The sequence below is a fragment of the Marmota flaviventris genome, chromosome 18, assembly GCF_047511675.1.
Source record: "Marmota flaviventris isolate mMarFla1 chromosome 18, mMarFla1.hap1, whole genome shotgun sequence".
NCBI classification, from domain to species: domain Eukaryota; kingdom Metazoa; phylum Chordata; class Mammalia; order Rodentia; family Sciuridae; genus Marmota; species Marmota flaviventris.
The window spans coordinates 6,105,124-6,132,341 of NC_092515.1; the positions used below are offsets into that span (position 1 = coordinate 6,105,124).

The 27,218-nt window shown below is 47.3% G+C and overlaps 2 protein-coding genes and 1 non-coding gene across 4 annotated transcripts; 1 reads left to right on the plus strand and 2 right to left on the minus strand.

Annotated features, from left to right (window-relative positions):
* Positions 1-33: 33 nt before the first annotated feature.
* On the minus strand, positions 34-4,357 carry Atf5 (activating transcription factor 5). Its single transcript, XM_027920536.2, has 3 exons — positions 4,140-4,357; positions 2,651-2,944; positions 34-1,398 (listed from the first exon to the last, which is right to left on the minus strand). The coding sequence occupies exons 2-3, from the start codon at positions 2,826-2,828 to the stop codon at positions 710-712; spliced, it is 867 nt and encodes a 288-aa protein (XP_027776337.2). The 5' UTR covers positions 2,829-2,944; positions 4,140-4,357; the 3' UTR covers positions 34-709.
* Nup62 (nucleoporin 62) lies at positions 4,007-26,769 on the plus strand. 2 transcript variants are annotated; one of them, XM_027920534.2, is made up of 2 exons: positions 4,007-4,214; positions 24,055-26,769. In XM_027920534.2, the coding sequence occupies exon 2, from the start codon at positions 24,118-24,120 to the stop codon at positions 25,678-25,680; it is 1,563 nt and encodes a 520-aa protein (XP_027776335.1). In that variant the 5' UTR covers positions 4,007-4,214; positions 24,055-24,117; the 3' UTR covers positions 25,681-26,769. The 2 variants fall into 2 exon arrangements, with proteins under 2 accessions (XP_027776335.1, XP_071460254.1); XM_071604153.1 differs by lacking the exon at positions 4,007-4,214 and adding an exon at positions 18,859-19,845.
* Positions 16,419-16,519, minus strand: LOC114079309 (small nucleolar RNA U13). Its single transcript, XR_003580464.1, has one exon. It is a non-coding gene; the product is annotated as a small nucleolar RNA U13 (small nucleolar RNA).
* Positions 26,770-27,218: the final 449 nt, after the last annotated feature.

A 27,218-nucleotide genomic window follows, 5' to 3' on the forward strand; every position in this document is an offset into this window, starting at 1 on the left:
CTCCCCGACTTCTCCAAAGACGAAACACACAGGTCAGAGAAAACTCCACTTTTATTTCTGCTCACAATCTCCCAAAGGATCACACCCCCTCACCTAGATGCAGCCCCTCCCCACAAACCTTCACAAAACACTGATTTTTCTCCCAGAGCTAAATGATCCCCCAGTCACTAACTATAGCCATCCCCTTTCCTCCCCATTGGCCTGCAGATCTGCCTGCTCTGTGTATGTGGCTCCCTCCAGGAAACGATTCCCAAGGACACTTGGCTTGCTTTTTCACCTATATTACATGGGTCCCCTTCCCCGCCCCCCACTTGGGTTTTATTTGCACAGTCTCCCTACATGTCTTCCTGGCCTCACAAGCCTGCTCTGTCTTGTAGTCAGTCCACCCCACCAAGGGCACCTGCAAGAAGCCACTAATTCGAAATTTGAGAGAGCAGGGCTCCTGGCTCCCACTGCTCTGAGCTCCCTGTGGGCTCTGGCTCCTCACTGTAGTGGTGGGTGTCAGTGTTGACTAAGGCTAAACATTCCCATGAGGGGCACAAAATCCAGAATAGGCAAGAGGAGACAAGGACAAAAGCAGGTGTGTGGGGGGGGGGCAGAATAAGGATAGAGGCCAAGGGATGCAGGAGGACCCCTCCTCCCACCTCAGCCCCAGGACAAAAATGGACCTGAGCTGATGAGCAGCCCCTAGAACCCAAAGGCCTAGCCCCTAGCTGCTGCGGATCCTCTGGCTGCGGGCCTTATACACCTCGATGAGCAAGTCCTTGACGTACTGGATTTCCCGCTCCACCGACTCAGCCCTCTCCCTCAGCTCCCGGTTCCTCGCCTCCAGCCCCTGGCACTCGCCTTCCAGGGCCTCGCCCTCTGCCCGCTTCCTCTGGCGGTACCTCAGAGCTGCTGACTTGTTCTGGTCTCTCTTCTTCTGCTTGCGGTCCCCTCGGGCGGTAGCAGGATTTGGATAGGGAGTTGGGCGAGAGGACTGAGGAGGAGGAGGAGGAGGAGGAGGAGGAGGAGGAGGCTGCTGCTGCTGCTGAGGTGGGGCCAGGGGCACCAAGCCCACTTCCTCCTGTCCAACCTCGCTGCGGCAGTAGATGGCCAGCAGGTCGAGGGTATCCAGGGCAGGGGGCTGGGGGAGGTCAAAAGTGGGGAAGGGGAAGGGGAGGGGGAGGGAGGGTGGGGGTGGTGGTGGTGGTGGTGGTGAAGGTGGAGGGAGGAGTGGGCCCTCAAGGAAGAAGTCTTCCATCTGCTCCAGCTCCTTCTTGAGCAGGGAAGCCATGGCTTCCAGGTCAGGGGGAGGTGGGGAAGGTGGGGGCAGGGCACCTGGGGGCAAGGGAGCCTCCAGGGGGAGGAGGGCTGTAAAATCAACTCGCTCAGTCATCCAGTCAGAGAAGCCGTCACCTAGGGAGTGGAGGGGGGACATAAAGTGCCCTGAGTTTCTGGGTCCTCCACCCAATCAAGTGATCACTTATATGTCTTGTCTCAGGCTCATTTGTCTTATTCAATCAGTCAACCAACTAATAAGTCATCAAACCAGTCGACAAGCCACACAGTAAAGGAACAAATGAACCAGTCAACCAAATAACCAATCAGTCATCCAACCAACCATTCAAGGAATCAACTAACCAATCAACCCATTAACTAATTTTAGTTGACTAAACCAATAAATCAACCAAAGAATAAAAGAGTTAACCAAATAATGACCCCATTGTTAATAAAACAGTCAACCAACCATTTTTTCAATCATCTGGTACACTCTTTCCTGAGAGCCTATATCTGCAGTTTCTCCAATTTATTCTCTATTCTTAAAAGGCAAGCAAGATCACATCACACCCAAACACACACACACCATTTCAGTTTTCTTCATTTCTCCTTTTTTTGAGACTGGGTCTAGTTCAGGCTAGCCTTGAACTTCTGGGCTCCACAATCTTCCTGCCTCAGCCTCCCAAGCAGCTAGGAACACAAGCACATGCTACCATATCTGGCTATTTATTAATTATTGAAAACCCACTATGTGCCAAGCATTTGGGATATAGTAATGGATATGTTAATTTTTGCATCAGGATCCCTGCATATGTTCTTCTCTCCCCTAAAATGTTCTTTCTTTGGTCTTTTCATGCTTACTTCTTCTCATCCTTTAGGCCTCCGTCTGTACATGACCTACTTGGTGGTTTCCTGGCTACCTGAACTCTGAACCAGGAGGCTGCTGAGGTGGGGCGAGGGGCATCAAGCACACATCCCCCTGCTCAACCTCCCTGCAGCAGGAGATGGCTAGCAGGTCAAGGGAATCCAGGACAGAGGACTGGGGGAAGTCAAAAGTGGGGAAGGGGAGGAGGAGGGAACATGCTTGTGGGGGGGGAAGGTGGGGGGAGGAGTGGGGCCTCATTTTTAAGTGACTGCTGTGTTTTCCACTTCTCCCAATACATAATCTTTTGTCTCTTGCCTGTTTCCCCACTACACTGTGAGCTCCAAGAGGACAGGGATCATGTTACTTTTGTTCCCTGCTTTATCTATGGCACCTAAACAGTGCCTGGCACATTGTAGGCCCTCAATAAATACTCATCAAATGAACAAGTAAAGGAATGATGAATTCTTCCTTTCCCCCACCCCCAAGCCCCTAGCACACCCCATTCCAATCTCCACCTGCCCTTACCTGCCAGAGGCTCTCCTCCCCCTGGAAGCCCACCCTCCAGGGCTCCCCCAAGGACCTCATAGGGGCCCAGGGGGGCAGGGGCCAGGGGGAGTTTCCCATAGTCTACCAGCCAGCCCAGTCCGCTAGCTGGGACCAGGGCCCTGTCTAGCTCCAGCCCCAGGGTCGCCAGGAGTGACATGACTGTGGCACAGGCGCTGGGCACCGAAGGCAGAAGAGGTTACACCAACAGCTGGGAGGAGGCTCTGTGGGCTGCTCAGCTGGGCAAAGACAGGCACCAAGGCAAAAGTGGAGTACCTGCACAGGAGACAAGAGGGTATCACGTCACGGTGAAAGGAAAACCAAGCCACACCCCATGCCAATGGGGCTCCTCCCTCCCCCTTCCAAGGGAGGTTTGGAACCAAGTCTTGTCCCTTCTGAATTCTAAATCTGCCCTTTCTTTCCCCAAATTTCTGACTCCCACCCATTCCCAAGGGAATTCTTTTCTTTTGATTCCCCAAGGTCCACCTCTTCCCCCAATACAGAACCCTAATGGTTTCTCAAGGGAATTACCTTGAGCCCCTCCCACCCACTTCATAATATTCTTCATAAAAAAATTCAATCCCAGGGGAATTTTCTTCCAGCCATGCTCTTTCCTAATACTTCCATTAGGCCCAATTCCCTTCCTAGATTCCATCCCAAATCAGTTCCCAGGGGAATTCTCCATGCCCTGTCCCTTCATCAAGGTCATCCACTCCAATTCCACTTTTCTCTTTCAACTTTAAGGCGACTTCGGATGTCCCCACAAGCCCCCCCCCCCCTCACAAGGACTTCCCCTAAGAGCCTCTTCGCTAAAGCTGTGGACTTGAGCTCCATCCCCTTAATGACAGGTGGCTCCTACGCCCCGCCCTCTGTACTGTCAATCTAGGCTACTCCGTGCCCCAGCAGATGTCTGCTTGAAATAAGGGAGTAAAACTGTGAGCCAGAAGAGCCACGTGGAGACCGGGAGACTGAAAGGGAGGGGCCGAGAACAGCAGCCCAACCCCCACCCCTCGTGCGGTTCTCTCGCCGAGCTTAAAGCGCATGCTCCGTTCATAGAGTCGTTCATTGTTCTAGCAGGCCTCAGCCTTCCTGGGGATCAGTGCGCATGTGCAACCGTTTATAGCCCACCCCTCATAGTACAGGGTTCTGGTGGGCTCATGCGCAGGAGCACCGCGCGTGGACGAAATCGTTCAGAGGAAAAAAACAACTACCCCTTCTGGAGGCTGGTGCGCAGGCGCAATCGCACGCGGGCCGACCTTAAACAGCAACTCACGGAAAGAACTCACCCTCCCCCCACCACTCGGGCCAAGTGCGCATGCTCAGCCGCGCGCCGACGGCCGTCGTCCCTCTTCTGCGCCTGCGCGACCGTGATTCCCTGCCGGCGTCTCCCCACCCTAAGGCCCTGTTGGAGTGCCCCGAGCTGCTAAAGGGCGGGAAAGGCAGTTGAAGAGAGGCGCGAGCGGCTACTCACTCCATGGCTGTGGAAAGGAGAGGCGGCGGCTGCCTCGATTGAAGAAAGACGGTGGAAGCGGAGAGCGTTGGCGCGGTAAGCGCGGAGAGGAGCCGGGGGCACTAACGGGTCGCGGCTACAGAGCCATGGCCGAGGCTACGCGGGCGGAGGCGGCGTCTCGGTAGCGTGAGGAGAGGCTGTGATCAGAGGACGGGGAATGAGGCAACCTCGGGGACTGGGGACAGATATACAGGGGGCGGCGCAGCACGGCCCGCTCGGATCCTTCCGCGCCCCGCCTCCGCGCGGCCCCAACGGGAGGCGATCCGGCCTCCTCTCCTGGATTCACGAATCTGAACCCCAACCCCCAACGACCTGTGGGGTTCTCGGGTCTACCCCCTTTGACCTGGGGGCCGTCCCCCTCCTTATAACTCTGAAGTTGCCACCTTCCCGTTGATTCTAGGGTCTAGTTCCTTGCTTGACTCCGAGGTCCTGGCCCTCTTTCCTCTTTATGATTTTGGAGATCTGGCCCCATTCTCTTACCTCAAACTCGCAACAGTTCATTTCTATAAAATGAGGATAAAAATCAACTCTACTTGGCGGACTTCTTTGTGGAAATCAGACTAGGTGATGTCAGCGAAGCCCTAAGGAGAGCTTGGCTCCTCCGTTCCTGTTTAAGGTATTTTATTATTAATAACAACTCTAGGATCCAGTCTCATTCTAGGGCCCTCCTTTGCCCCCAGACAGTTGAACATCCAACACCATCCTGAAGATAGTCATTCTCACATCTCTAGTGAAATTGGAACAGAGTGGCGTGACCAGTGCTCAGCCCGTTCCTCCACAGAGCTTCAGGTCCCAGTGTTCTTTTCTCCACCCCTGATCACCTTTTAAAGAGGGGCCATGGTAACCATCCTTCATGTTTCTCCCCATGCCTTGGCCCTCCACCAGCCTGGGTGGGTGTGAGTCTTTCCTCTGTTGCAGAAACCCCTTCCTTTCCCACCCTGCATCCAGCTACATTAGAACATTGCACATAGGGTTTAGCTTTTTTCCGTGGCAGTTAAGAAACTGACTTCAGGATACAAAGAAGGTAGGGGAACCAGTGGTAGTGGTGCACACCTATGATCCCAGCCATTCTGGGGGCTAAGGCAGGAGTATTGCAAGTTCAAGGCCAGCCTTAACAACTTAGGGAGACGTTGTCTCAAAGAACTGGGGATGTAGCTTAACAGTAAAGCGCCCAAAGTTCATGCCCCAGTACTGAAGGTGGTGGGCAGGACTCCGATCTGATCTTTATCGCTACAGGCAGATTACTTCACCCTCCACACCCTTTTTCCTAGTTGCATGCAGGATGTCCTTGGAATCTGATCACCTTCCTTTAGAGCACTTTTTGAGTTCTATATTTTCTTGGGCCTGTAGGGGCTATATTATAACATAGGCGGTATAGTGTAGAAATTAAGATGATTCTGGAGCCAGGTTTTTTGTGTTTAAACCGTGCACCACACTTGCTAGCTGTTATGACCATGACAGTTTTCTTTCACTATGGCTGTTTTCTCTGTAGTTAAAAAGTGATAGTTATAGTACCCTTTAGGCTGTTATGAGGATGAAGTGAGTGATTTAGTCCACATTAAGCCTTTATAGACTAGTGCCTAGCATATAGTAGGTGCTGCATAGGGGTTGTTACTATTATCATTGAGGTGGATATGTTCTGTCTTTGCTGCTAACTAGTGTTTTAAAACTGATTGCTGGGCATGGTGGCACATGCTTATAATTCCAGCCTACTCAGGGTGCTGAAGCAGGAGGATTGCAAATTTGAGGCCAGCCTCAGCAACTACATTCCCAGCCCATAGGTCTTGTTTAGAAAAGTTACAAAGATATTTCTTCATGCCCTCACCCAGTTTTCCCCCTTGTTAACATTCTGTATTATTACTAGGACACATTTGTCTCAAACATTAATTAGTGCATTACCTTTGACTAAATGCCACTCTGTTCCAGTTTCACTAGTGGTTCCCTAATGCCTTTGTTTTCTGTTAACTGGGAAAACCAAGTGCAAAAATATAAAGTAAACAAAAATGAAAAAAATTAAAACAAAAAAACAAGTGTAATCGTGCTTGTTGGTGATCCCAGCTACTCTGGAAGCTGAGGTAGGAGGATTGCAAATTCAAGGCCAACCTCACCAATTTAGTGAGAGCGAGCCTCGAAATAAAATAGGGCTGGGAGGTTGTTCAGTGGTAGAGTGCTCCTGGGTTCAGTCTCCAGTACAGTACAAACAACCCCCCCCCCCAAAAAAAAAAAATAGAAATGCCCTTTCTCAGTAGGAGAATCTTGTTTCTGGCTATATGTGGCACATACTAACTGAGAAGGTAATGGTGCCAGGACTCTGGCCCCTCTGTTTCATCCTCTTGTGCCCTTTTCTCTCTAGCTAAGAGAAAAGGGCGCAAGTTCACCTGTGCCTCTACCTAAGCAGTTTGACTTGGTTTTGCTGAGTGGGTGCCAATTCACACACTTAGCTATCCAGCCTTTCCTAGCATATTCTAATTTGTGATGGTGAGTTATCAGTGGCTCCCTGCCACCCCAGCTCTTAGAATCCTGATCCCTTACCAATATCTGTTCCTGACCTAGACCCTCTGGACTCAGATGCCTTGACCTCTCCCAGCCTCACAAAGTCTTCTAGGGTCCAGGTGCCCAGCTCTTTAGCTCTGGTAGGAGTTTGGAGCAAGGGTGGGGCTGCTGGGGACTCTTTTTCAGTGCGGAGGGGCCTAGCTTGGGGAGTGAGGTGGCAGTTGCAGTCAGGTTGCATCAGCCCTGGCTCCTTGAAGGGGAGGGGGAGTAAAGGAATTCTCTGGGGACCTCCGAGCACCTGGCAGTGGCTCCTAGGTAGCAGAACTCTGGATAAAGGCAAGGATCCAGCACAGCAAGGGAGCAGGGGTGCAAAGGGGGAGGGAGACTAGCCATCTGCAGGACCCTGATAACCTGAGACTTGATGCCAAAAAAGGGCCTCACATCACAGAAGCCCCCAAATTGGCTTTCAGGAGACAAGACTGAGGCCTCAAGAGATAAAGTGGGTTGTGCAGAATCAATTACTCCTTAAATAGAGCCCAGGTATCATGGTGCTGCACAGCTTCCAGGACCCCATGAGACCTTTAAGCCTGGACCTTCAACTCAGATTTGCTGCTGCTCACAATTGCCAAATTCTATTGATCTCCACTTGCCCCTTGCCATCCTGTCTGCCCTCGAGAAGGCCCTCTTCACCTGCCCTATTGCAGCAATCTCTCGCTGGTTTCCTAATCTGGGTAGCTTAGCCTGATAGAAAACACTCTTGAATTTTGTGTCTGATGGATTAATGTTCTGGTCCTGAACTCACAACATTTAGTTCTAATTAGGGTTAGAAGCAAAGGTCTACTGTGCCTAAGCCTCAGCTGCCTTCTGCAGAGTGGGTCAGAGCAAGCCTGCTAGATTCACATCCTAGCTCTGCTCCTCTTTGACCCTTGGTAAGTGTCATTATCTCTGATTATTTCCTCACTCATAAAATGGGGCTAAGAAGACCCACCTCATAGGGTAGTGATGTACATTAATATATGTAAAATGCCTAAAACAGCTGGGTATGTGGGAGGTACCCTCTGAGCATTAGATCTTTTTGTATAAGATGCCAGGTGCTGGAGGATTAAGGACATGACACAGGTAAAGCCCAGTTCTTACTATGAACTCAGGGTCTATACATGCTTCTTTCTCTTCCCATTCCCTTTACACTTTGTACTGCTTTCGGAGCCATCTCAGAGACAGATGTTAGTGTACATGATTGATGCCCCAAACGCTTACAGTGTGTCACTAACTTCCTCTTTGCTAGAATTGTTCGCCACAATTCCTAACCCTGTGCAATCACCTCCATGAGTGTAAATACATTTCTAATGAGTTGCACTTGCACAAAGGCTGAAGAATTTGCTCTCCTGGTCACTGATCAATGCCAGGAAAGGTAACTGGGTCACACAGGCCATGGGGGCAGGGGTTGGAGGTGGGTATCCTGACAAACAAGGGCAGGAAGGCCAAGGCCTGCTTAGCTGGGGAAAGAACAGTGCAGGGGCTGGGCAGGCAGAGCACAGGCTGCCGCGTGGCCCAGTGGCTCAGAGTCCTCCAGAGCCCCTCCCCTGCCCTCAGATTACCTCAGCCCCTCTTCAGAAATAGTCACAGCTCTCAGAGACTGGTTAGGCCCATGTTCCTGACCAGCTTTGGCATCTTGAATGTTACCAACTATATTAGTTTCTTCTTATTGCTGTGATAGGTTGCCACAAATTCAGTGGCTCAGAACAACACACCTTTACTGCCTGATGATGCAAGAGGACAGAACTCTGTTCTCTCTGGAGGCTCTAAGAGAAAATCTGTGTCCTAGTCCTTATTAGTTTCTAGAGGCTGCCTCATTCTTTGGCTTTTGGCTTCTTCCTCACATCACTCTAGCTTCTTTTATTGTCATACCTCTTCATTTTCCTGCTCTCCCTCTAATGAAGACTCTGTGATTGCATTTAGAGCCTGCCTGGATAATTCAGGATGATTTCTGCATCGAAGATTCTTAATTTAATCATGTCTGCACAGAGTCAATAAGGTAATTGGGGCTAGGACATAGACAACTTTGGGCAGCTGTTATTCAGCCTACATATCCTTCCTCTCATAGTCTGTTTCCTTATCTGGCAGGTAAAGAATGGGCCAGGCCTGGGTGCATCCTCCCTTGCATCTCCACAGGGACTGGAAATGGGAAAAGAACAGGGCAGACTGATGACAGTTGACAGCCTAATGTTCTGGAGCCCAGAATGCCATCACTAATTGTGTGGCTCCACCCCTCTGTGCCATGGTTACCTGATCCGGAAAATGAGGACAATGGCAGAATTCCCTCAGAGGACAGTGATCAGGATCAGAGTTAACACATGGGAAGGTCTAGACCAATGTCTGACTCAGCAAGTATGAGCTGCCCCAAGACAGGGCTTTCACAGACCCAGAAAGAGTGGTGGGCCCCCAAAGCACAGGGACCACCTGGAAGGCACAGATACTACTTGGGGACAACCTTTTATACTAGGCAGCAACACCAGACTAACAGTACAGATTTTACAAGAGGGGTTGGAAATCAAGATTTTTTTTTTTTTTTTTTTTTTTAAATCTAGCATTAACAAGTACTTAAGAAAAAAACTCCAGCTGACAAATCATGAGTGTGTCTAGGGCTCAGGTTGTGGGCCGTTGTAACCTTCATGTTCAGTGATTTCCCTTTCCCAATTTTGCAATCCTCTCTGGTCATAGCAGAGAGCCAGGTGCTTATTATACAGAGTCACTGAGAATTGGGATCAGGCCCCTCTCTGCTGGATTTAGGACTGAAAAGGAAAAGGGTCTCATTCAGTTATGGGCCAACTCTGTGTAAAGTTTGGCAAGACAACACTTGTGAGGAAAAGGTACTTGTTGGGAGAAGAGGCTTAGTACCCTGTCTGTTTCTTATCAGCCCTCCATGCCTCAGTCAGAGGCCACCAGGACCACATCTTATTGCAGGGAGAGATCCACAGAGGCCCTGGGGGGTGGGGCATCTCATGGAGTGTTAGGAAGGGCTGTGTCAGGTGATTTGGCAGGTTCAGAAAGGGGGGCTTTGCTCTGGGTTGGATGTTTACACTGTGGAGACAGGAGGACTGTTTGGAGCCAGTGCTGTAGTTTGTTAGGAAGCACAGATCAGCTCTGAGCCAGGGGTGAGTGATCATTTTTGTAGTTTGGAAAGCTTTCATGTTTTTGTCTGTTAAGATTTGATTCCAAGAGTGTCTTTTCTCAGTGTACCATGGTCACAGTGGTCTTGTCTGATGTTAGCATCCAGCAGGAGAGCACCAGGGCCTAGACATTTGGGCTGTTCTTCTGTTTCTCACAGCAGATAATGTGCATCTTGCCAATATGGAAAGGGGGATGAGAGAGCTGACAGGACTGAGAGGCAGCTCCCCTCATTTGGCAGGCCATGATGCATGTTCCCACAGGGGTACTTGGGCATGGAGGAAAAGTATCTGCGCCTGGACCCAGCCAGTTCTCCTGGGCTGGACAGTCTTAATGGAAGCTGAAGGGAGAGAAGAAGAAGAGGGAACCACAATGTGAAGACCTCACAGGACCCCTGGGCTCTTTGCTGTTCCCTCAGCAGTGTTGTGGACACTACCTGTGGAGAAGGTTGAGAGTCATAACACTGAGCCTTAGGTCTGCTAGATCAAGTCCTTTGATACTTTTTCTGACCTTTCTCCCTGCTCCTACCATGGAGCAGGAACTCCAGAAACAGAGCAATTGAGGGGCAAGAGCAGCTGATACCCCTCTTGCCTTACTTCTATGCCATGAGGCAGATAAGGTGAATTGGATTCAGATTGGGCTGGAAGATCATGGAGATGGCCTAAGATGTCATCAGAGACATGACATAGGGTGGTGGTGGTAGGGAGTGGAAAAATGTCATATTGGAGAGGCAGGAGAGGCTTAGTAACGGTTAGAAGCTCAGCCCTGGAACCAAACAGTCTAGATCAGAGTTGTAACCATAGTGCAGGTAAAGCCCTGAAAACAGGACCCAGCACCCAACAGATGCCTTTGGAATATTAGTGTGGTGATTCTACCCAGAAGCCAGGATAGAGACTGTGGTTGGGTCTAGTTCTCAGAATCAAAGCCACCCCACCCCCACCTCTGGTTGCTTTCACGTAGTTCCCTGAGAGACTTCCTCCACAGTAACCGTTGCTCCCACAGCCTGATTTGGATGCTTCCCTCCCTCTTCACTGACATCACTGCTTTTCCCCCAGGAAACTAGTGTTGAGAGGAGAGAGGCCCAGGAGGGAGCACAGTGATGTGCGGTTCTCTACCCACCACCCCCGTAACTTTTTTTAAAAGTTGCCCCTTCTCAGGTCTCTGTCCTATCCAGGCCATGCTATGTTCCCTATGGAACCTCCTGATGGCCTGCATAAGTGACCAGTGCATTCAATTCCAGTTTCTTCCTGGTTGAGCCTGTTCTCAAACAGCATTACCAGCCACCGTAAGAGAAAGTGTGGTCCTGTCTTTAGAACAGCCTGACTCCTGCCCACCTCTGCAGCCTCACTGTTACCCTTGACCTGACCTTCCTAGCATGCTGAGGTTATTGGTTGGTTTGTTTAATGTATAAGCCACATCTGCTTCTCAAAGTATACAATTCAGTGGTTTCTATTACATTCACAGAGTTGTGCAGCCACTTCTACAATCAATTTTAGAATATTATCACTCCAAAAAGAAGCCCTTGGCCATTATCTCTCACTTCTTTTCCTGCCTAGCCCTAGGCAACGATAATCTACTTCCTGTTCATAGATTTACCTATTCTAGACATTTCATTTAGTTTTTGGCTTCTTTACTCAAAATCATGTTTCTCTGTGTGTGTGACGCACGCATGCACCCTGGGAGTCGAATGATTGAGCTCAATTTTTAAATTTTTAACCTCCCCATCCCCCCACCCTTTTTTTCGGGGGTGGGGGGGGCAACAGGGTCTCACTAAATTGCTGGAACTGTCTGGGATTTGCAATCCTGCCTCAGCTTCCCAAATCTCTGAAATTTTAGGCGTGTGTCATCACACCCAGTTCAACATCATGTTTTCAAGGTACATCTGCAATGAAGCATATATCAATGCTTCATGACTTTTTTTGGGGGGGGGGTACCAGAGATTGAATCTTAACCCTAACCTCTGAGCTATATCTCCAGCCAGGTTTGTTTGTTTGTTTATTTGTTTGTTTTTAATATTGCAGATGGGACACAGTGCTTTTATTTTGTGGGGGTTTTTTGTGTGTCTTTTTTTTTTTTTTTTTTTTTTTTTTTTGGTGGTGCTGGGGATAAAACCCAAGGGCCTTGTTCATGTAAGACAATGCTTTTATTTTATTCATTTATTTTTATGTGGTGCTGACCTCACACATGCTAGGCAAATGCTCTACCATTGATCTACAACCCTGGCCCCCTTCTTATTTATTTATTTTTAAACTTTTGTCAATTTGTTTTAATATGTTAGTAAACGAATCTTTCATTTTTTAAATTTTAATTTGTTAAATATGACAGCAGAATGCATTATAATTCATATTACACATACAGGGCACAATTTTCATATTTTTTGGTTATACACCATTTTTTTTATTTTTGAGACAGGTTCACGCTAAGTTGCTGACTTTGAGCTTGCAATCTTCCTGCCTCAGCCTCCCTAGTCACTAGGATTACAGGCGTGTGCCACTGCACCCAGCATCAGTGCTTCATTCCTTTTTTAGGACTGGATAATATTCTATTATATGGATGTGCTACATTTTTGTTTATCCCTTCATCGGTGGACATTAGGATTATTTCTACATTGGGGCTCTTACAAATAATGTTACTGTCCTGTGAAGATGCATGTACAGGTTTTTGTGTGGACACGTTTCCCCCCCCCGGGGGAGGGCTACTGGGGATTGAGCTTGGGAATCAACCACTGAGCCACATCCCCAGCCCTAATTTGTATTTTATTTAGAGACAAGGCTTTACTGAGTTGCTTAGTGCCTCACTTTTGCTGAAGCTGGCTTTGAACTCGTGATTCTCCTGTCTCAGCCTCCCAAGCCTCTGGGATTACAGGTGTGTGCCACCGTGTCTGACTGGAGATGTGTTTTTATTTCTCTTAAATGGTACCTATAGGGTAACTGTTTGACCTCTTGAGAAACTGCCAGACTTTTCCAAAGTGGCTGCATCATTTAACATATTTAATATATCCACCAACAAGGAATGCTGATTACAAGTTTCTCTATATTATTAACAATACTTGTTGCCATCTTTTTTTAATAGAATCACCTTTGTGGATGTGAAGTGGTATCCCATTGTTTTTCTTTGGGGGGGGTGTACTGGGAATTGAACTAACTCAGGGGTACTCAACCACTGAGCCACTTCCCCAGCCCCCCCCCCCCCCCCCTTTTATTTTATTTATTTAGAGACAGGATCTCACAGAGTTGCTTAGGGCTGCCTCCTGTCTCAGCCTCCCTAGCTGCGGTACATGCATTACAGGCGTGCACCACCACACCTGGCTGTACATTGTGGTTTTGATTTGTGTTTTCCTGGTAGCTAATAATGTCAAGCATCTTATCACATGCTCATCAGCCATTTGTATATTTTCTTTGGCATTCTTTGTTTTCCTGTCCCCAAGGCAATAGGCCTTTGCCCATCTGAGCTTTTGCTTAGAATGACATAGTTGACCTAACTTAGACTTGGATTGCCTTTCCTCCACTTTCTATGATCCCTCCCTTCACCCATCCCCCAGGGAAAGTTAATCTCCACTGCTCCCAGAGTTTCCAGTAGTTTTTAACAAAACTCTTATAGTATCCAACATATTGTCCTATAGTTTACCTTTCTGTCTTTTATCTCCAGTAACTTTGAATTATTTGAGGACCAGGACCTTGTATCCTGCCTTTGACACTTATGTTGATATTGAGGAAGCCACTTAATTCTAAAAAGAACATGCTAATGGTGCTTAACCTCTGGGGGAAGGGTTGAGAAATAAATGAGCTAGTCACTAAAGTTTTTAGCAGTATGCTTGGCACAAAGCAATCTCTGGAGCTGGTGTGTTTTACTGAGCATTTACTGAGTGCCCACAGTGGGAACATCAGACAAAAAAATAAACAAGATCCAAAAAGTAAGGATGTGTTTCATGTGACCCCTGAGTCCTAAGGATAAACAAGGATAGGTATTCAGGAGTGTTGGGGGATGAGGGGATTTTAGTTTTGCATAGGTTTAAAGTGAGTCAGGGAAAGACCTCATAGTAAGTGACATTTTAGCCATGGCCTAAGGAAGTAAGGGAGGTCCTCTTCAGGGAAAGCAGCATTCCAGGGATAAGGAACCACAGATGCAAACCTTCTGGGGCAGGAGTGGTTTGAGCAAGTCCAAAGTATAAGCAGGAAACCTCAAGCTAAACTAGAATGAAGGAGGTAAAGGCAGCATAGTGGATGAAGGCACCTTACACTTATGTGCAAGTTCTTGTTTGAAGACCTGTTTTCAGTCCTGATATGTTTTTCTTTAATCACATTTGAATAACACTTTCTTGAGGGGAGTAGCCATGCCATATTAGTTTTGGTACAGGGGGATTAAACCCAGGGGTATTTAACCACTGAGCCACACCCCAGCCCTTTTTGTATTTTAGAGACAGGGCCTCACTGAGTTGCTTAATACCTTGGTGACTCTCCTATCTCAGCCTCCCAAGCCGCTGAGGTTACAGGTGTGCACCATCACGCCCAGCTGACATATTGTTTTTATTTGACTCAGCACAGAGCTGAACCTGTCCTAAGTTTCAGTGGATGTTTGTTGAATGAATGAGGTATATTTGTGAATTATTCAACATATGCCAGCACATGGTGGGTGCCGAGTGGCTAATGCCTTTTATCATTTTTAGTAAATACAACTGATACTTTAGATTGGAAATTTTGTAATTTCAGGTGCTTAACTGGTTGGAAGGAAGTGTTGGAAGGAAGTGTATCTCTCCGGTACTGCTCATTATTAGGATGAACAGGTACAGGAAGGGTGGAGGGCAGTTTGATAGTCTCTGGGAAACTCAGAATGTAGGTAGCATGCTAGCAATTCTGCTTCTCAGGATCTGTCCTGGGAATACATCTATAGCCTGTGTCAAAGATGTGAACAGGATACTTACTGCAGCATTGTTTGTAATGAAGAACAATTAGAAGTTCTAAGTTTCCATCGTAAAAGAATAGATAAAATGTGATATGTCTCTACAGTGGTCTGATTGACAGCATTAGAAGGAATTAAAATCAAACTGTAGAATGATGCTTTACAGTATGATGACCTATGTATTAGCAAAGACACATAAAAACATTCTGGCTATGACTGCACACAGATAAACAGAGGAAAGATACACAGCAGGTCTTTGTTTGTTACCAGAGATTGAACCCAGCAGTGCTTAACCACTGAGCCACATCCCCAGCCTGTTTTTATTTTTAAAGAGGGTCTTGCTTTAAACTTGTGATTCTCCTGCCTCAGCCTTCCAAGCTGCTTGGATTATATGCATGTGCCACTGTGCCCTGCTACACAGTAGCTTTTTAATAGGGGTTACCTCACAGGTGTTGTGGACCAGAGTGTAAGGTAGTGTTCAAGGGAGGATTAGTTTTATCAGTAATGGCTCTAAAAAATATGCCTAAAGAAATGACTTATTAATTATATAGTTAAAATTTAAATGTTAAAAATGTAGTTGGGTGGAATTTTTTCAGTACAATAAAGAAAACAATCTTAGCAAAGAGATAGGGTCCCAGCACTAGAGCATTCCTCAGATATCTTCCAGTTCTATTATTTTTACATTAAGAACGGTGGTTCTAGACTCCTTAGGAGCAAGGCACATTGGCATGGACCTGTACTTGGGAGGTTGAAATAGGAGGATCATTTGAGCCCAGAAATTCAAGACCAGCTTTTGCAACACAGTGAGACCCTCTGTTTAAAAAAACAAAAAACAGACCAGCACAGTGGCACATGCCTATAATCCTAGCGGCTTGGGGGAGGCTAAGACAGGAAGATCCCGAGTTCAAAGCCATCAGCAAAAGTGAGGCACAAAGCAACCCAGACCCTGTCTCTAAATAAAATACAAAATAGGCTGGGGATGTGGCTCAGTGATTGAGTGACCCTGAGTCCAATCCCTGGCACCATCACCTCCCACTCCCCACCAAAAAAAAAAAAAAAAAATTCTTAAGATCTACTCCTGTGGTTGTTTCCTGGCTTCTTTACCATGTATGTCTAAGCTGATTGGCGTTCCCATGGGGAAAATTGCTATTTGTCCCACCACCTGAGCTCCTTAGGTGCAGCTGGGCCTCAGGAGTAGGAAAGAAAATATAATTGCTAATTAGTTGTGACTTCTTGGGAAAGAGTATTTTTCAAGGGAAAGAGGGAAGAACAGAAGGTTGAGGACCTCGAAGAATCCAAGAGTCATTTAGGTACCACCCTATGCAGCAGGTGACAGACATAGTTTGGGAGCCTCAGACAGGTCAGTGCCTCTCTGAGAAACTCAATTTCCTTTTCTACCCAATGGGGAGAACAGGCCTGCTAAGATAAATTAAATGAAAAAATAACAGTGCATCTAGGATGCTGTTTCTTAGATACAAACAGACTACAAATTTCGAATTTGCTTGAGTGTACAGAAAACCTCTAGAAAGAAGCACAGATAACAACTTGTCTCCAGGAGTGAGAGCTAAGTGGCTTGGGACAGAGGACCAGAGTATTCCTTTTTGTACCTTTTCTTCATAGAATTATGAGGACCTGCTCATAGAATTAAGAGAGTAGTTTTTTGTTTGTTTGTTTTAATTTTATATGTTAGGTAATGTGTGCATGTTATGCAAGGTTTAGTGGAAGATACATCTCACAGAACGTGTGAACACTCACTCATCATACTTAGGAACAGAAAAGATCAAGTTTGTCATTTTTAAAGCCCATCAGTGTGTCATTGAGGTGGTTGAGAAATGGGGCAGGTATGGTAAGGCCTCTATGGCAGGTAGCATGCAGGAACACATGAACGTTTCAATGTTAAGTGTCTGAACGTGCTCTAAAGATTCCTGTGATTCATTTTGGAGAAAAAAGATGAAACACAGCCTAAGCCACTAGGATCTCCTGTCAGCAACCAGGATGAGTCTGCCTGGTGGAACCCTCTTATGGCCTACTACCACCCACACTCATGCTCTGGTCTGGCCGCACAGGCCTTTCTACTGCAGAACCTGCCCGGCAATACCTGCCTTTCCTCTGCATTGCTTTCTCTTCCAAGAGCATTGGCACCTCTGCCTTGGCTGAGGTCTTAATAAGGTGCTTCTTGTTCATCAGTTGGTTTCCATTCTTGAAATCAGGCTCTGAGCTGATCTGTCCCTTGAGGCTTCTAGGGTTTTCTTTGACAGGAGGGAGAGGGAGAAGCTGATTCAAAGGATATTTATGATAAATGGATAGCAAGTCCTATTTGACATGCTGGGTTTGCTGGCTGGTGATATGCTGCCCAGTGAATATGCTCAAATGGACAAAAGATGGGATTTTGGACAGGTAATCCCTCCAGAAACACAGGTAGCAAAGGTGCAGGCCCATCACCAATGTGGTAGGGCAAGTGAGGGAAGGTGGTGCCCAAGAGTGAGTGAGTGTTTATTTTTCATTTTGAGACAAGGTCTCACTAAGTTGTCCAGGCTGGCCTCAAACTTGTGATCCTTCTGTCTCAGCCTTCTCAGTAGTTAGGATTACTCTTCCACAATTTTTATTTTATTATTTTTTTGGTAGTGGGGATTGAACCCAGCAGCTGGGCTTAACCACTGAGCAACATACTCAGCCCTTTTTAGAGATAAGGCCTTGCTAAGTTGCTGAGGCTTGGCCTTGAACTTGGGCACCTCCTGCTTCAGCCTACCAAGTTGCTGGAATTATGGTTGTGCGCCACTGTGCCTTGCAGGAACAAGCCTTTATTCCCCTCTGTGTTGTCATCACCTTACTCAGGGTAGTACTGAGTGAATTATTAAAGTAAACAATTCAGGTAAAGTTAAGTTGGAGTGGCAAAACAACTTAAGATGGAGGTGAGTTAGTAGAACTGAGTGATGGTTGGCAATGACAGAAGAGAACCATGGTTCCCAAGCTGGGGGGTGGGATGAATCTGTAGGTCACAATCCCAGGTGGGTCTTTCCTCAGCTCCCAGATGGTAGGGATGCTCTGAAACACAAGAACAGATATATGAGGAGTGGCAAGAGGACCAGTAATCCAGGTGAGCCACAGGTTGCTTCAGCTGTGCCATCCAGCCCTGAGCACCTGGTGCAAGCATTCCCTTCCGCTTTACCAGGAGATGCACCACTTCCTTAGTTTGGGTTCCTCTTTGCTTCCTCTGGCACCCTTGGCTTCTCTTAGGAAAATTCTCCCTGATGGTAAAAATGGAAATGCCCGTGTCAGAGTTCAAGCTAGCTTGCATTTGTGAGAAACTCTCCAAGTCTTGGCTGTCAGTGACTTTGTTTATCAAAGTCACATTGTGCACATTTTTCAAATTGTGATTCTCTCACCTCTATTCTTAAAGAGTCCCAGGTCAGACTTTGAATTCTCAGCCAGACCATTGCCCTTGCCTTAATCTAGTGCTCCCTAATTTCTGGCCATAATAACTCCTACCCCTTACAGTCCCTGTGGCTCCCTCAACAAAAAGTTTTAAGTTACCAGACTAATATTTGTGACTCTGCTGATTTCTCCTACCACATCTTGTGTAACTGTATGTCCTCAAGACCACCCTCAGGCTCAGTGATTCACTACAATTCACCAAGCTCAGCAAAGCTGTTATACTTGTGGCCAGTTTTTTACAGCAAGAGGCCACAAACTAAAATCAGCCAAGGGGAGAGGTGCATAGGTGTGAAGCACAAGCTTCCGGGTGTTGCTCCTTTTGGAGTTCATGGACAGCATTTAGTGCTCCCGGCAACAACATGTGGCAGCACATGTGGAGTACAGGTGCTGTTTGACTTAACATGATGCTGTGTCCTGAGAAAATCCATCATAAGTTGAAAATGGATGAAGTATGCCTAACCTGAACAAGCTGGTTTAGCTGCACTGCACACTTCAGATTACTGTCATGATTGAAGGGTTGACTGCAAGCAACCCCTGGTTGGCTGCTGCCCAGCATCTCAAGAGAGGATCATTCCATGTGTCACCAGCCTGGGAAAAGAGTAAAAGTTTAAGTACAGTTTATGTTGAATTCATATCACTTTTACACCATTGCAAAGTCAAAAGAAGTTGTAAGTTGAACCAGGCATGGTGGTGTAGGCCTGTAATCCTAGCAACTGAGGAGGTTGAGGCCAGAGGATCATAAGTTCAAGGCCATGCTCAGCAACTCAGCTAAGCCCTCAATAACTTAGTGAGACCCTGTCTCAAAATAAAAAATAAAAAGGGCAAGTTTTAAGTAGAACCATTGTAAATAAGGGACTGTTTGTAGTGTTAACCAGGGAAGCTCACCTGAACCTTGATATCTAAAGTTTTGTGGGGGATCAGTTCCACTGGCAAGGAATATCTTGCATGGGTGCTCTCTCATCCAGTGAGGAGGCCCACAGAACAGGGTAGATGAGAGTGTGGCTGTGGAGTCAATATTCAAGACCTTCGGAGACCAAGCAGGAAGCAGGTCTGATTTTATTGCACAGTTTCCATATATACTCAGGCAGTAGCTAAGCAGATTACAGGCAGCCACCAATACAATTTCTGCTAACTGTCCTTGCAGCGACCAATCAAGGAGTGGGCCATGGAGCAAGCACAGGGATTACAACACATGGCCTCACACCCAGGGCTGTGCCTGCCGCTCACAACGCCTAGCACAAGGGGAATGGCCTGCCACTCAGACGCCCTTAACATATGCCATGTATGCGGTACTCCATGCATTTGTCCCTACAATATCTTTATGGATAAATTTAGATATTCAGTCCTCAATGTCCACTATAAATCATTGTTGGTGTGAACTACCTGGAATGGCCTAAGGCCACAGGGGAATCATGACACAGTTTCTATTTTCCAGGGTCTTAGAGGTTCTCTCCTAGGAGCTGGGCAAGAGCAAGTCTTCATAGAATGTTTACGGTCTGCACAGCTCACACCTGCCAAGTCAACCCTTCACTGCACATCCACTGCCCCTCTTGACACCCCAAACACCTGCTGTTTCAGGCTCTGTTGTGTTTACACAGGATCCTCCCTACCCAGCTCCTGGCTGGCCCTGACAACCCTGATTCTTTCAACACTCCCTGGAACCCAGGCCAGGGTAAGAGCCTCTTCCTTGTTCCTGTGACATGTGCCCCAGCCCTGTCCCCACCTGGAACCTGGTCCTGAAGCTCACATTTGACATATCTCTTGACCACCTTGATGGCAGGAGCCATGGCTTAGCTCACAACTCTGGCCCTCGTAGTCCTTATTGACAAGATGGACCTACCCTGAAGAGTTTGCTTTCAGGAGTGAATAATAATCTGTCAGAAGCATGTAGAACAGGGTTGGATCAGCATGTGTGCACCACAGGAATAGATCCTGGCTCCTATATTGTTGGAAAACTGATGGAGCACTTAATCAGTGGTGAGCCATTACACCAGTCAAGCCCACAAGTTTTTTTCTCTTGTAGTCTACTAAGATTGTTTTTTGTTGTTTTCCTCTTCATAGTACTGGGTGTTTTAACCCTGAACTAAATCCTAGCAGCCTTTTTTTGTTTTGTTCGAGACGGTTGAATTAAGTTGCCCAGGCTGCCTCAAACTCTTATGATCCTTCTGCCTCAGTCTCCTGCTTCATTGGGATTATAGGCATGTGCTATTATGTCTAGCTCTTGTAGTTTTGTTTTGTTGGTACCAGGCATTGAACCCAGGGGCACTCAACCACTGAGCCACATCCCCAGTCCTTTTTTATATTTTATTTAGAGACGGGGTCTCACTAAGTTGCTGAGACTGGCCTTGAACTCATGATCCTTCTGCCTCAGCCTCCCCAGCTGCTGGGATTACAGACGTGCACTACCGCACCTGGCTCTTGCAGTAGTTGAGAACTTTTTATAAATGTTCTTGTGAAAAATTTAGCTTCAACTTATTAATAGCAAAAGCTCTCTCAAACTGAGTTCTTGAGAACTGAGACATAAGTTAGCCAGTCAGCTATTTTTGGCTTCTAATAACAAACCCACCTCAAGGTGGCTCAGTGTGGTCTTACACAAGAAGGTCTGGGAGCTGAGACATCTGCCATGGCCTCTGGAGAATAAAGGGACTTTTTATGGGGAGGGCGGGGGAATACCAGATAAAGAACCCAGGGGCACTTAACCACATCCCAGCCTTTTTTTTTTTTTTTTCTTTTTTCCCCATTTTTATTTAATTTAATTAAACTTATTTATTTTGTGGTGCTGGAGATTGAACCCATGGCCTGCCTTGTGCATGCAAGGCAAGCACTCTGTCACCTGAGCTATATCTCCAGCCCCGCCTTTTTTTAATTTTTTGAGATGGTCTTGCTAAGTTGCTGAGGCTGGCCTTGAACTTGGTATCCTTCTGCCTCCTCTTGAGTCGCTAGGATTACAGGCATGCATCATCATGCCCAGCATGAAGGAATCTTTTACAGAATTTCCTAGGATAGCTTTGTAAAAATGACAAGGCCAGCATTCCACCTCCAGAGAGTTGACCTTTGACCTGGCAGTTTTGCATGTTTTGAGTGCTCCCAGGTAGTGCCACTGGGCAGCCAGTTGAGATCTACTGGCTTAGACCAGGCCAATCCAGCATGGTGACCGTGGGGACATCTCCCGCATGACTGTATGGAAAAAATAGGGGATTATGAGGAAAGCAAAGGATACAGTAAAAGGGATGAGGACAGCTGTAGGAGGTTTCTTGTGACTGAGGATGTAGCTCAGCTCAAGTGCTTGCCTTACATGTGTGAGGCACTGGGTTCCCCAGCACCACATAAAAATAAAGAGGTACTTTGTGTTTATCTACAACTAAATAAATATTTTTAAAAAAGAAAAGGAAAAAAAAAAAAAAGAATTGACAACCTATTTCCACCTCAGCCTTTTCCCCTAACTGTGCACAAGGGCCAAAATCCTGACCTCCCTCCCATGACAGTTATAAAGTTAGCTGAGGGTCTTGGTGAGGAAAGTATAGCATAGTGCTAACTACACAAAGTTGTTAGAGTTGGAGTCAGCTGCCCCAGAAAGCTCTAAGAATTGACATTTGTTGCCCAAGGATGCACTGAACGGTGTTAACAAACTGTGAATTCATACTAAACTTGAGGTCAGCCACACCCAGGGTCTTTTATGAAAGAACTTCACAGCTGGTGTTTACGGTACCTCCCAGTCCCTTTTCTCACCATCTTCCAGAGGCATCCACAATGTGAAAATGCAGTTTTGTTTTTGCCCTGTGGCCACAGTGATAGTGAGCACCCAGGCTTGTACCCTTCCTATGTTGGCTGTACCCCAGATGGTACCCCACCTTTCCTGAGGAGAGAACTGAGCATCTTCTACTTCAGAACCATATTCGTTTCCTTTGACTGCTCTCACAAATTACCATAAACTTAGTGGCTTGGACACACATTGGTTCTTGTACAGTTCTGCAGGTTAGAAGTCCGAAGTTAAGTTTATAGGGCCAAATCAAGGTATGGGCAGGCCTGGTTCTTCTAGAGGCTGCAGAGGAGAAACTGTTTCCCTGCTTTTCCTTTGGTCAGGGACCCCTTTCTCCATTTTTGATTTAAAGCACATCAGTTCCATCTCTGCTTCCATCATCACGTGGCCTTCTCTTTTCCCATCAAATTTCCCTCTGCATCCATCTTATAGTATCACATGTGGTTACGTTTAGGGCCATCTGGATATCCAGGATAATTTCCCCATTACAAGATTTATTTGTTTTTTTGTGTGGTTTTTGTTTTTGTCTTCTTTGTTGTTGTACTGGGGATTGATTGAAACCAATTTTGAGATAAGATCTCACTAAGTTGCTTAAGGTCTTGCTAAGTTGGAGGCTAGCCTCAAACTTGTGATCCTTCTGCATCATGTATTGCCATGCCAGGCCCCATTACAAGATTCTAAATCATATCTACGTAGTCCCTTTTACTGTGTATGGTGATGTACTCCCAGTGGACACATTGGAGGATCATTATACTGTCTGCCACACCAAACTCTATTGGAAACCAATTAGGGGTCCTTACTTACTGCCCACCTGGAAAGATTATACTCTTATGCCTTGACCAGGCCTGTGTGGTTTACACATGCCGCCTTTAACTCCTACCTGGTCTAGGGTCCCCTTCCCCATCATCTTTGAGACACAATATGACAGAAAGCCAGCCTAGGATGGCTTGTTTAATTCATTAACTCAGTGTATCCCATTCAGATTGTGATTATAAAAATTGGCTGTGTGAGTCCACTAGTTCCTTATAATGAATTCATACTCTGTAATTTGGTTCTTTCAAAAACCAAGGCCTGAAGGGCTTGTGGCACATATCTGTGATCCCAGCTACTTAGGAGGTTGAGGCAGAAGGATCACAAGTTGGAGGCCATTAATATCTTAGTGAGATCCTCAGTAACTTATCAAGATTCTGTCTCAAAATAAAAAGGGCTGGGTGTGTAGCTCAGTGGTAAACAATCCTGGGTTCAATCCCCAGTACCAAAATAAAGTGAATGGAGATGTTCTGGCCCTGGGAGCTTCTGGGTTGTTCTTTATCCCTCTCCCTTCTCTCTCCCCAAACCCATCACTCTCTGTTGGCAACTCATTGTTTCCCACTGCAGATGGCTAAGAAGATGCCCAGGGGAAAGCCTGGATACATACCCACTGTGGCTACATCTGCAAATAAAAGAAGTTATTGCCTTTTAGCCTGGTGGAAAACCCTAGATTGGCTGACCACATCTCACTTTATTCCTGAGCCAGTCATCACATCCAGAGGCATTTAGTGCCCTGATTAAGCATTCAGGTCTCACACCCATCCAAGAATGACATAGGCTCCAGCCTGCCCTATGCCCCCTGAAGTTGTGAGGGATGTGCCAGAGCCAACCTCTCAGCAGCATGAGCCAGATCAGTTCCCAAATGCTCTGTTTATAGCCAGCAGGAGAACCTCACTGGGTCCCACCCTGGGAACAGGTCCCAAAGGTGTTATTTTGTATCCTTCTAGTTTCATTCACTGGAAGTGCCTCCATTTGGACCTCCTCATGGGGGCTGAGTTCACTTCAGGGTCGGTCTCCCACTTTCTCCCTACAGTGGAAGGCTCCCACTGTCCTGAACATGTTCGCACACTACCCAGACACACATAGCTTGTAGCACCTGACTCTTGGAGCATGGATTAGTGCTTCCTTTGCTAGTTTAGCAGAGTCTAGTTAGGGTTATACAGAAGGAAGAGGAAAGGTTGCTGCCTGTTTTGTAATTGTCTAGCCCTACCACCCTCCAAACCAAGCGTGCTCCATCATGCCATTGAGGTTGCCTTTTCATAACTGCCATCTGATCATGTTGCTTCCTCTGCTTTAAAAATCTTCCCCAAGGTTGCAGACGCTGTTGGATTTGCTTGGAAGCTGGAGTAGCTGCTGCCACCAGAGTCTGGAGTCATGAGCGGGTTTAATTTTGGAGGCACTGGGGCTCCTACAGGCGGGTTCACATTTGGCACTACAAAGACAGTAACCACCACCCCTGCAACGGGGTTTTCTTTCTCTGCTTCGGGCACTGGAGGGTTTAACTTTGGGACTTCCTCACAGCCAACTACAACCACCCCTTCAACTGGTCTGTTCTCACTCACTACCCAAGCTCCAGCAACACAGTCCTCAGGGTTCACATTTGGAACAACTCCTGCCTCTGGAGGAACTGGCTTTTCCTTAGGAATCAATGCTCCAAAGCTAAATTTGAGCAATACAACTACCAGCCCAGCCACAGGGAACCCCAGTGGCTTTTGGCTTGGCAGCAGCACCCTTACCAATGCCATTTCAAGCACTGTTACCTCCAGCCAAGGGGCAGCACCCACTGGTTTTGTGTTTGGCTCCTCTACCACCTCTGCAGCCCCATCTACCACATCTGGAGGGTTCTCCTTCACTGGTGGAAGCACGTCCCAGACTGGAACCTCTGGTTTCAACATTGGCTCCGTTGGCAGTTCTGCCCAGCCCACCGCACTGTCTGGATTACCCTTCACTCCAGCAGCACCAGCAACCACTGGAGCGGGGACCACACAGCCAGCCGCTCCCACACCCACTGCTGCCACCACCAGTGCAGGGCCTACTCTCTTTGCCTCAATAGCAACTGTTCCCACTTCATCCAGCACCACAGGGCTCTCCCTCTGTGCCCCAGCAACCACTGCCGGAGCTCCTGGAGCTGGTACACTGGGGTTTAGCTTAAAGGCTCCTGGAGCAGCTTCTGGTGCCTCCACAGCAACATCCTCTTCCAGTACCACCACCACCACCACCACCACTTCTACTGGCTTTGCCTTGAGTTTAAAACCACTGGTGCCAAGTGGGATCCCCAGCAATGTACCAGCTGCTGTGACAGCTCCACCTGGCACCAGTACAGCTGCTGGAGCAGCCACCTGTCCTGTGATGACCTATGCGCAGCTGGAGAGCTTGATCAACAAGTGGAGCCTGGAACTGGAGGATCAGGAACGGCACTTCCTTCAGCAGGCCACCCAGGTCAATGCCTGGGACCGCACCCTGATTGAAAATGGGGAGAAGATCACCAGCCTGCACCGGGAAGTAGAGAAGGTGAAGCTGGATCAGAAGCGGCTGGACCAAGAGCTTGACTTCATCCTATCGCAACAGAAGGAGCTGGAAGACCTGCTGAGCCCACTGGAGGAGTCAGTCAAGGAACAGAGCGGGACCATCTACCTGCAGCATGCTGACGAGGAGCGTGAGAAGACCTACAAGTTGGCTGAGAACATTGATGCACAGCTGAAACGTATGGCCCAGGACCTCAAGGATATCATCGAGCACCTGAACACATCTGGAGGCCCTGCCGACACCAGTGACCCTCTACAGCAGATCTGCAAGATCCTCAATGCACACATGGACTCTCTGCAGTGGATTGACCAGAATTCAGCCCTGCTGCAGAGAAAGGTGGAAGAAGTGACCAAAGTGTGCGAAGGGCGTCGCAAGGAGCAGGAGCGCAGCTTCCGAATCACCTTTGACTGAATGCAGGTCTCTTCAGGGCCATGGATTTGGGGCAGCAGGGTGGGGGTCATGTTGGGTTTCAGTGAAATAACTTTCTTTCAAATTACTGTGCTGTTGAGAGAATGGTTCTGTGGTTGGACTTTTCCCATTAGCAAATAGGAAATATTCTGAGTCCTCTGGTCCAGGCAGCAACATAATGGGTGGTTTTTGTGTTATATGTGTATCTTTGGCCCCTCTCACCTACTACAACCACCCACCTCTTCTTTCTTGTTCCAGCCAAGTGATGGAGAAATGCTCATTCACTGAAGAACAATCTATTCCCTATCCAGGGTTTGTGTTTGGCAGCCACTCTGTCCAACTCAGTCTTGGGTATGCTGAAAAAAGACTAAGGTTACTCCCTGTCATTTGAGGAGATGGCAGCCTGGTCTTGGAGTGCAAGACGTATGCTCATGAAAATTAACCACCAAGACAAAAAAATGGAACTGACAATGGGATAGAGAGTTTCAGAGGAAGAGATGGTCCCTCAGGGTCCACAAGGGATGACAAAAGGTCAGAATTCACACCCAGAGGCCTCCCTTTGCCTGGTTAATATACATGTTCATCCTCCAGGACTTGCCTTAGGCTTGCTACCTCCTGGAAACCTCTTGATTGTGCAAAGCTGGGTTAGGTAACCATCCTGGGGTCCCCTTAGGACACTGGAGCTAGCACTTCACACTGTATTGTGTTGACTGTGTGCTTCTCTATCTCACCATTAGATTGTGAGCTCCTGTGGGCAGAGACTGACTGTCATTCCCCTTTGTGTCCCCATCACAGTCCTGTCACATGTTCAATAAACAATGAAGATAAAACTCAGCATGTTACTCTACAAAAGTACCTGTTAAAGTGTAATATGGCCTGAGTTGCCAGAGGCAGCCACAGACTTGGTTCTGCTCTCTTCCCATTGCCAAAGTTAACTTAGTCATGGTAAGATCCAGTGTCTTGAAGGCCAAAGCCAGTTAGTTGGTTGTATTCCAGTTGTCTTTCATATCTTGTCTTTGTACTTTGCTGCATTCTTTGAAATACCTGTGATGGTATGTTGCTTTCCTAAATAAAGTGTATTGTGAAATAAAACCTGCTGTTTGGGTAAATATTAGAAGGAGAGAGTTGCTTTTCAGTTTGAAAAGCAGAAACAAGCAAAACTACACTGTTCATAGACACCAATCAATATGTGATTGGACCTATGGTGAGGAAGCAACACAAGTTCAAGACAAGCATTCTTCTGGTGGGACAGTTTAACTAGAGGTGGAAGAGCAGCACCAAGGCAGGGTCCATATTTTCTATAGAATCCTGTCTTGAAATAATGTGTGAATGCTGTCATCCGCCACCATATGTAAGACACCACCCCAGCGGGTGTAAATGTCATAGTGACATCATAGACTGCATTCCTCTCTGTCACAGGGCCAGCTGTGGGATTAAGGTTATGCTTCAGTGGTGAAGAGGTGAAGCTCTAGAGTGTGGGTTTGTATGGGAGGGCACTTTGCAGGTAAAGCCCCATTGCCTCAGCCCTCCAGACCCCCATG

Bases quoted from the DNA above. Each gene is read 5' to 3' on its own strand.
- Atf5 (XM_027920536.2), bottom strand. From the start codon at position 2,828: ATGTCACTCCTGGCGACCCTGGGGCTGGAGCTAGACAGGGCCCTGGTC. The intron at 1,399-2,650 runs GTAAGGGCAGGT...TCCACTCCCTAG, and splicing joins GGGAGGAGAGCCTCTGGCAG to GTGACGGCTTCTCTGACTGG.
- Nup62 (XM_027920534.2), top strand. From the start codon at position 24,118: ATGAGCGGGTTTAATTTTGGAGGCACTGGGGCTCCTACAGGCGGGTTC.